The 10,252-nt window shown below is 43.6% G+C and overlaps 1 protein-coding gene across 2 annotated transcripts in view; it reads right to left on the bottom strand.

Moving 5' to 3' along the window:
• LOC143292035 (uncharacterized) overlaps nucleotides 1-5,613 on the bottom strand; it is a 30,025-nt gene extending 24,412 nt beyond the window's left edge. The window contains exons 1-6 of one of the 2 annotated variants that reach the window (XM_076602206.1): nucleotides 5,390-5,613; nucleotides 4,199-4,318; nucleotides 2,952-3,065; nucleotides 1,481-1,615; nucleotides 862-975; nucleotides 367-492 (exon numbers count right to left, since the gene is read on the bottom strand). In XM_076602206.1, coding sequence (XP_076458321.1) covers nucleotides 367-492; nucleotides 862-975; nucleotides 1,481-1,615; nucleotides 2,952-3,065; nucleotides 4,199-4,318; nucleotides 5,390-5,537 — 757 coding nt within the window. In that variant the 5' untranslated portion in view covers nucleotides 5,538-5,613. The remainder of the gene's footprint in view (nucleotides 1-366; nucleotides 493-861; nucleotides 976-1,480; nucleotides 1,616-2,951; nucleotides 3,066-4,198; nucleotides 4,319-5,389) is intronic. The other variant, XM_076602205.1, reaches the window with a different exon arrangement.
• Nucleotides 5,614-10,252: the final 4,639 nt, after the last annotated feature.

Raw genomic sequence — 10,252 nt, 5'->3', positions numbered from 1 at the left:
TATCATCCGCCACTAATGCAGGATGTAATAAAACTTTTTCATTTTTATAGAAGACAGCCACATCAGTAAGATCCACTTTTCCCCCCGCATATTATTATGATACATCAACGGGTATTGATATAGATATAAACAGGGCCTACACACACACACACACACACACACACACACACACACGCACACACGCACACACACACACACACACAGACACACACACACACACACACAGTGGTTGGATCCCCGCCCCACTGAACAACGAAACCTTCACAAGACCAAGGCACTGAACGGATCAACGGATCAACAGCGGATCAACAACAACTCGGTCCTAGCCAGAATAGGAGTGGAGGTGAATGTAATGCGCGCGCTCACGTATTTTGATGGGGTCGATGTTGAGCAGTTTGAGGCCGTTGAAGTCCTTGACCGTGCAGTTGAAGGTGCGGCAGCTGTCCACCAATGTATGCCCAACGTCCACACACTGCCCGTTGATCTCACAGCCTGCACGCAGTCATCACGTCAGTACGTTTGCTGGAATCCATTCATTTGCATAGAAACGTTCACGAAATATGGCAAACACACACACACACACACACACACACACACACACACACACACACACACACACACACACACACACACACACACAAAGAGACGGGGGAAGATAGGGGCGTGGGGGCGGGGGCGACAATGTTTTATTGGGCATCAGCCAAGGGCCACAATACAATACAGTATCTGGAGAGGGAGGTGATAAGGGTAGGGGCTAGAAGTGTCAAAAAGCGAAAACAAAACAAAAACAAAAATCAGTACACTATTTGTATTTGCAGAGTTATTATTTTAAATTTTTTTTATCACATGCAGTATACTGACCATCGGAAACAATGTAGAAGCCGACATTCATGAACCGTTTCTGGCACTGCGTGGTTCGGCAGCCCTGGACGTAAGTGTAGTTCTCTGGCACACACTGTCCGTTCAGTTCACACCCTGTCCAACATCAGATCAACGATGGCGATAAGGATGGTATCAATGTGTGTGTGTGTGTGTGTGTGTGTGTGTGTGTGTGTGTGTGTGTGTGTGTGTGTGTGTGTGTGTGTGTGTGTGTGTGTGTGTGTGTGTGTGTGTGTGTGTATAGATCCAATTTATGTATGTTACTGCCCCATTAAAAATTTGTCTGCTGTCACAGGTTTACCTCCATCCTTTAGTATGTCTATGCAATTAACAGATCTCCGGCACATCAGTGATCCATCTATCTGTTGTCTCACATTTTTTTGAACCCGCCTAAAACGGTAGCTGTTACACCGATTTTCTCGTGTAATGATTGAAACACACACACACACACACACACACACACACACACACACACACACACACACACACACACACACACACACACACACACACACAACACACACACACATACCACAAAAAACAAAAAAAACCAAAAAACCAACGGGGATAGATCGACTAAAAGAGTCACTGAAACACTCACCGTACTCGTACTGCTCCAGGTTGTAGGAGAGACTAACGTGAGACAGCTCGCGTTTGTCACACCTGTACTTGAAGCAGCCCTCTGAGTAGGTGGCCCCCACCGCCACACACGTCCTCAAGTCGCGCCCCATGCAGCCTGCACCACGAAGGGACACGGTAAGTAGTGAGCAGCAACAACATGTGTAATAAGAACAGAGACTGTCCGTGGATGACCATCACGACACGACATTTAATCATCAAGAAAAGAACAGGCGAAAGCTACAAGAGTAGTAGTAGAAGTAGTTGTAGCAGCAGCAGCAGCAGCTAGCATTTTCATTCACCTGCATTACAAGGACTAGGCTATACAATGTCCTCCATTACCACTATTGCCACACTTCATTCATCCCTCCCCCATCCCTAAAAAATGATCAGAATGAAAGAAAAAGAAACAACCAACCAAAAGTAATGTAATAATACGGAGGACGTCACGATGACAACGACATTGACATAGCAACACAAAAACATCCCTGGAAAACAGTAGCAACAATACTGACACATAAAAGTTAAAGGAAAAGTAACGGGAGAATCATTCCTGCGTTTTCTTCCAAAATAATGGCGTGTGCCATGAGGCACATGACATGCATGACACGGTTGGTCAGTTTCCCGATGTCTGCTTCCATTGTCTTTGTTTCGCCCTCTCTTCATGCCTTCTTCTCTTACCTCCCTTTCCTTTTCCTTTCTATTTTTCTTTTCTTTTTCTTCCTTTCTTTCTTTCGTTTTTTTGTGTTGTTGTTTTTTTTCTGCTGCCCCATCATCTGCACTGTTTCAGTGGCATTTCTCCAAAACGGCTCATTCCGAGTTCCCCATGCGCAGCCACACCCGGGTTCGTCTGTCGCAGTCCCAGCGCCCGCAGTCCACAGGGAACCATCGATGTTAGGTCGCCAGGAGGCCACACACCAAAGGAGACCCTGCACTGCTGCTGAGTCACTTCGGTGGCGTTCGGTAGTGCCTGTTCTGATTTAACGTACTTAGAAACCACCTACTAAGCCCCCGCCTGACGACAATAATGGCTTTGTTGAGGAGCCAGACTGAGTGAGCGTCTCCCCATTCGCCACCCTCTCCTCTTTCTCGAGACAATGAATTGTAATCTTTTCTCTCGTTGCTAATTCACACTTAAACACGAGGTACTGCCATACTTACCTGTCTAACATAACTCACAAATGCAAGCGTGTACGCACGCAAGCAAGCGCGCGCACACACACAGCGGAACACACACAACACACTCAGGCAACTTTTCCCATTATCCAGTTCACATCCCCCACCCCACCCCTCCCTTTTCTGTCTACTATCACTCTTAGAAAAACACCAAAAATCTTCTCTTCTCTCTCCCTTCTATGTAAATATGTAAATCAGTACCACAATCCTTTCTGATGTAAGACTCAGTGTTCTCAAGTTCCCTTGGGGGTGTGGGGGTGACAGAGACCAGACCTTACCTTCTTTACTGAGGACGTACTCAAAGTGTCCGTTGTACAGCTGGCAGGTCCTCTCGATACAGCCCAGTTTGAACACGTCGTTTAGAGGATAGCACTTATGATTCCGGTAACAGCCTGAAATGTACAACAATGATTCCGGGAACAGCTTTAAATAAAAAGCAATGATTCTAGGGACAGATTGAAATTACAAAAATGATTCCGGTTACAACTTGAAATGTACAACAGTTATTGTGGTAACAGCCTGAAATGTACAACAATGGTCATTCCAGGAACAGCTTGAAATGTACAACAATATAATTCTGGAAACATAACCTGAAATGCACAATAATAATTCCGGTTACACCCTGAAATGGACAACACTGATTCCGGTAACACTCTTAAATGTACAACATTGCTTCCAGTTACGCTTTGAAATGTGCAGCAATGAATTCCTGAACCAGCCTGAAATGTTCAACATTCATTCTGGTTATAACTTGAAACATAGAACGATGATTCCGATCATAACATGAAAGGTGGACCACACTACAATGATTCTATCACCAGCCGGAACTATAAAACGATGATTCCGGAAACAGCCAGAAACATTCTACGATGGTTCTGGTAAAGCCTGAAACGTACAATGATTCCGGTAACAGCCTGAAATGTACAGCTATGAATGTAACACTCTGAAATACAATAACGATAAAATCCACTACCAGCATGGGAACGCAGAAACAGAGTGGATCTGGAGCTTATGGAAGAGAGCGGGATAGGGTGCAGACGTGAAGACAGTCATACAGAGAGAGTGCACTCTGAAATATGCAGCGGTGGTTCTGGTATCAGCCTGAAAAATAGCAACGCTGATCGTGGGAACAGCGTGAAACATACAACAATGATTCTGGGAACAGTCTGAAATGACATTCCGTTAACAGGCTGAAAAAGTGGGCGTGTATGGGATGGTCAAATGATTTTATGCAAAAATGTGCGGCTTTTACAACGAACATTGATCTTTAAAAAAAAAGAAAAAAAAAAGATTGCAGAGCTGGGTATGTGCGAACATGTCTCGTATGTGATCACTCCATCCTAAACAAAAAAAAAAAAACCACCCCCTTTTTCCCTCTTTCCCTGCACAGATCATCGACTAGAGAGAGAGAGAGAGAGAGAGAGACAGACAGACAGACAGAGCGTGACAGAACAGACAGATATATATATAGATAGAGACAGAGAAAAAGCACGCATATTCGCAGTACTATTGCGGTCTTCTTTACCATACTCCAGAGGCAGAACGTTGCCGTCCCTGCATAGGTAGAACACACACGGTCCCGTTTCATAGCGGGTGAAGTTTTCCCCGTCCTCATAGACAAGACCGTCCGACAATTTGCAACTCGCTGAGGACACAACGAAAACGAAAGGTAATAAGACTGTGTGGTCACATTTTCCCCACGATACACGCAATAATGGTTCTGTGATTGATTGATTGTGAGTGGGAAAGAACCCGGTTGTTACTAAAAAAACAACAACACGCAGGCATACAGACAGACACACATACACACACAGAGGCACACACACAGACACAGAGATCCAGACAGACACACACACACACACACACACACACACACACACACACACACACACACACACACACACACACATATATATATATATATATATATATATATATATAATGGGAAAAACTATGTAGCGCTGCTCTGTGTCGATCTTCAAAAGTGCATTGTGACGAGAAAGTGATATAAAACGGCGCAATGCAGTACAAAGCAATATCGCATACAAAGATAAAACACAATACAACGCGATTTCAGATATTCCTGGACCGCTTAGGGAGGCACAACTGTCTAAAATTTCAAACTCAAATAAAAAAATGACATACAACTGTGTGTGCTCTGACACTGCTGAAATGTGTACAACAGAACTGGAAAGAAAAAAAACAACATCGGCAATCAGTTTCATTTCAACTGAACAATATTTCATTAATCTGTTGAAAGTATAATGCCCGTCTTTACAACAACATTCTACGTTTATTTTATTGACGAATATTAAAACACAGGGTGATACTCGGACATAATTATCAGTGCATACACCACAGCTAGCCACCCCCCACGTAACATAAAAACAACACGCGAGTTATACTAATCATTCAGTATCAACAACGACGCTTCTGGGAGGAATATAAAAGACTTGGGCGGCTGTCTTTGATTTCGCAGGGCAATACATCTTTAAACCAACTGAACGAACCAATGGGACTTAGGTATACGTGTATGAGCACATGCATGTGTGCGAGCGTGAGTGCGTGAGCGGTGCGTGCGTGCGTGCGTGCGTGCGTGTGTGTGTGTGTGTGTGTGTGTGTGTGTGTACGCGGGCATACTACACGGATGTGTGCATTTGTGACACTCCCAACCCCCCCACCCCCCCAAGCGCACTCAAACCACATCACACCTCACCTTGTCTTTTAGACCTGTCCACAGATTCCTCCACGTCCACCAAGTCTTCGAAGGATTCAGACGGTGACGCCGTCCGGGCTGTACACAACACTATCGTCAGACATAATACGGCAAGCAGGTAGACCCATACCTTGTTCTCAACTGCCATCTTTGTTTTTCGTAGCTACTGACTGCCCAACAGATTAACTGGTTACTTGATTGCACTCTTCTGCATCCGTCGTCAGCAATCCCACAGAAAGGTCGCAACAGAAAACGATGTAGCTCACAGATCTGAACACGTCTCAGTCCAGCGGCAGGAGTGTGGTGATGTACCTAGACGTGCTAGCGTTTAATCAGGACGGTTGGGTTAGTGTGACACAGTTACGCATGTAAATATACGCGACCTCTTTCCTCCTTCGACGGTGTATACCAGAAGGCTGGCTGTCCACCCCTTGTTAAAGCAACCGACAACTATATTTGGTGTGTTGTTGTTTGTTTGTTTTTTAAACCCTCTCTCGTCACGGGCCCCTCTCTCGTCAGGTTCAAATGAATTATTGTTAAAAGTGTGATTTAAAAAAAAAAAAATTGTACTTAATATTGTGATAATGTCTATGAGGACGACGTCATTCACAAAACGGGCTGGAATGACACTGTGAAAAGGTGAACCAGACGAAGAAGAAGAAAAACTGATAATGTCCGTATATCAAGTTAATGGGAAAGTAGCAAAATATGTCCAACTATTTTGTATTGTCACAAAATAACAATGCTCAAATCTTTCCGAACATTTTTGTTTGTCCGTTTGTTTGTTTTACTCATTTCCATTTTTCCGCGTGCGCCAGCCTCACTGCATGCAGAAAAAAGAACACGTGTTTCTAATTATCGAACTGAGGAAACTATTCAATATAGCGGAAGGCATCAGAAGACAGACAGACAGACATACGGACGGACGGACGGACAGACAGACAGACAGACAGACACACACACACACACACACACACACACACACACACACGCACACACGAAGAAATCATCAGGATAATTAAGGTCATACAATCCCATTTCGGTCCGTGACTTTCAAAGTCACGATTCAAGTTAAAAGAAACAATAAAACAAACAAATAAGTCGCGCAAGCTGAATACAAGGAAATGCAGGATTGAAGAATGATAAAGGCAAAAGCCGGCGTCTGCATTGAGAACAACAATTAAAAACAAGAATCACTGTTAAAAAAAACAACTGTTTGTTTTCTTTTTTGTTTGTTTTTTTGATTTATTGTAGTTATGATGATGAACACTGGATAACCATGTACCACAAAATCATTTCCCTGTCCGGAAACGGACTGCTATCACCAAGAACGCTGTCGCCATTGTACAGTGCAAAATATTTCATCTGAGGTTGTTTGCCCCATCGAATAAACTTGCATCACACAACTTAGCGGTGACAACTTTTTTTTTGCTGTAGTAGGCCTACTTCTCGTGCACATATAACTTAATTGTTATCGTCATACACGGCAAAATACAATCGTATGTTGAATAATTACAGGCACTGCTGAACATGACCGATATGAGTCAGCACCAGTGCAGGGCCGGCATGATGAAGTTCTGACATAGTATCACTGGTATCTCTCTTAGTGGACTGCGGCTTGTCAAGTTGTGATAGTGCATGGAGAATAAGGGGAGAGGGATGGGGGAATGAAGAAAGACATGCACCCATGTGCACCGAGATTGCCATGCAAGTTTAGTCACAGATAAAAACAATTAAAAATCTGAATGGGTTTGGACGTTGTTCTTTTTGATTCTTTGTGTTGGCTGCGAAATGAATATATATGACACTGCTCCACTGAATCACTTACGATGGCTTTTCTTTCTAATAAAACCCGAAAACAACATATTGGCCTTTTCAATCCAGGACGGCATGTCACAGTTCTTATTTCCATTCGTAGGTTGAAATGTGTATGTGTGTGGGGTGGGGGCGGGGGGGGGGGGGTATACAGCGCTGGTTGCTTTAAATCATGTACTGATACCGGTCCAGACGTTTAAGAGGCTGCATTGTGAAGTACACGGTGAGGATGCAATCTTTTCCATAGCTCGGTATCCAAGCTGCGTCGGCTCGCAAGAGACAGCACACAACACTGTTTTGAACTGAAACATTTGGTCTAAGACTGGCTGATGGATGTCCTCATTTTTCCTTTGCGCGAATTCTTCTCTCTCTATCTCTGTTTTTGTTGTCGTTGTTTTTGTCAAACTTGATACGCAGATTTTTTTTGTTTTTGTTTTTGTTGTCAGTATACACAGTTTGAGTATCTGTGACATCATGCTAAATATAAGGTGCGCGCGCGTGTGTATAGTATGTCCGTGTGTGTGTGTGTGTGTGTGTGTGTGTGTGTGTGTGTGTGTGTGTGTGACTGACTGACTGTGTATGTGTGTGTGTGTGTGTGTGTGTGTGTGTGTGTGTGTGTGTGTGTGACTGACTGACTGTGTATGTGTGTGTGTGTGTGTGTGTGTGTGTGTGTGTGTGTGTGTGTCACAGGCTAAGAACTAATGCATGGTTATGCAGATTTTTGAAACCGTCACCACTATGTATTTGTGGTAAGACCCTTGACATCCCACATTTTATGCGCATGTCCGATACACATTACATTCAAACACCCCTCCACGCACAATGGAAATCATAAATAATTAATCTACAATCCATTCGCTGATTTCAATCCGTAAAGTAAAGAAAAATATAGCACAACAAAACAAAAAAAAAAAAAAACAAACGGCGTTATTGACCTAATCAAAACAGTATCCAAAAAAAAATAAACCGGTTTTTTGGTGTTTTTTTATTTTGTTTGTATTTCCTTTTTGTTAGTGAGAAGGATAACTTCCCATCATTTCCTTGAAGGATGTCCAAAGTGGATTTGTAGTTCCTGTTTATTGGGTTGATGCGTCAGAATTTAACTTGTACAAACTAGCGGTACACATTTTTTTAGTGAACTGTTCGACCATAAACTATGTATGTTAAGATAAGTCCTATGTTGAATATTACAGACACTGCTGAACTATGAGAAGAGTCGAGCACAGTGGAGGGGTGTGAAGTTGTGTATCACTGTGTGTCTTTAGTGTGCGTGCTGTGTAGTTGTGTGTGTGGAGATGGGATGAGTGGATGGGGATGAGAAGCTGCACTGTGAGTTGCCATGCAGTGTTAGTAAGTGAAAGCAGGAAAATGAAGGTTAGTGAATTTATTCATTGGTGCATGCAATGATGTATATGTCCGACTACTTACTCAAACCTATTGGTTAATAGACGCAGTAGTCTTTAGAGAAGGAGGTGGGGGGAGAAAGCGCTGTGAAATATGTCTGATGGTCAGCGTTAAAATATTGTGAAGTAGGTAGATGATTTTCATAGTGTACAAGCTGCGTCGTCGCATGGAAAAAATTTTGACTAAACATGTTGAGTTGATGCTGATGATTTATTTTCCTTCCTCAATCTCTTTCCTGTGTGTGTGTGTGTGTGTGTGTGTGTGTGTGTGTGTGTGTGTGTGTGTGTGTGTGTGTGTGTACTGTGCGTGCGCGCGCCCGCCGGCGCCGGCGCGTGCTTTTGCTGCCGGTGCGCCACGGTAGTCAGTGCGTGCCGGCGTGCATGCTTGAGTGCCGATCGAGAAGTAAACTAACATGGGCACAGTACTCGGCTACTGAGTAGTTCACCAGAAATGGCGAATATACAGCTGAAACTCTGGCTGTCGAAGTCATCACTGCAGTGGAGACAATTCGCCAAGATTAATGACGCGCGGTTTGGGTTAGCACCATCTGAACGAACCTTTGCAACACAATCGATGCAAGACTGAGACACGACTGTTTTACTCCAATAATGATCAGTTTTGCCTACCCGATATAAGAGGAAATCTTAACAAGGCCAAAAGCGCAAGTCACAAAACAATAAATAAATGGAACAGCTTGTCCTCATAAACTGACGAGCTGACACACAGTTTGTAAGTTGTGTAACTGACACCGGCGGTGAGCGCTTCCCATTATTAATATTTTTGCATACAAGTTGGTGAAGAACTTTGAAAATTCTATGAGACTGTCAGAGTGCTAAATTCGTGCAAATGCTGTCTTTCAGTGATAAGAATCGAGAACTGATACTAGTCCGACAAACGGCGCGCGACCGTAGCACAGACTCGCCGGACACACACACACACACACACACACACACACACACACACACACACACACACACACACACACACACACACACCCCGGCAGTGCGGCACACACGCACACACACACACACACACACACACACACACACACACACACACACACACACACAAACACCGTCACACTACACAACCCCCCCCCCCCCGCCCCTCCGCACACACACAAACACGCCTAATAATCCTCATGAAGGGGTGTGTACAAAGGTTCATTCATGTATGCTTTTGAGTATCTTTTGAATATCAGCATGAAAACACCGAGCATGTAAACTGAAACAACTGTTTTAGATGGGCAAATATTACCGGGATGTGTGACATTCGCATTCTATTTAAAGCATGTATAATTTTGTAGGAACTAAAATAACTGGATATTCAGTATTTGTTCTGCATATACAATTTTTGTGATTTTACTACGACTGTATGAAAAAAGCACGGTTGATTATTTGACTACCATCTGCAAAACTGTGAGAACACTGCAATGACATGTGGTCGATTCACTTCATATTATACATGCATGGCCATCATCAATATCCAAACAGATTGGAAAACTCTCGTGTGTAAAACAATCAGGGTGCGGTCAAGTTCACCAGTTTTAAAACCAAGCTCGTGTCAAAAAATGAATGATCACAAGAGTTTCTGGCTTATGTCCCTTACTTGTCCTCCGCCGGAAAGGTTGAAAAACGCACCAAA

The sequence above is a fragment of the Babylonia areolata genome, chromosome 18 (genome assembly GCF_041734735.1).
Source record: "Babylonia areolata isolate BAREFJ2019XMU chromosome 18, ASM4173473v1, whole genome shotgun sequence".
In the NCBI taxonomy this organism is placed as follows: domain Eukaryota; kingdom Metazoa; phylum Mollusca; class Gastropoda; order Neogastropoda; family Buccinidae; genus Babylonia; species Babylonia areolata.
This window is presented reverse-complemented; position numbering and strand designations above follow the sequence as displayed.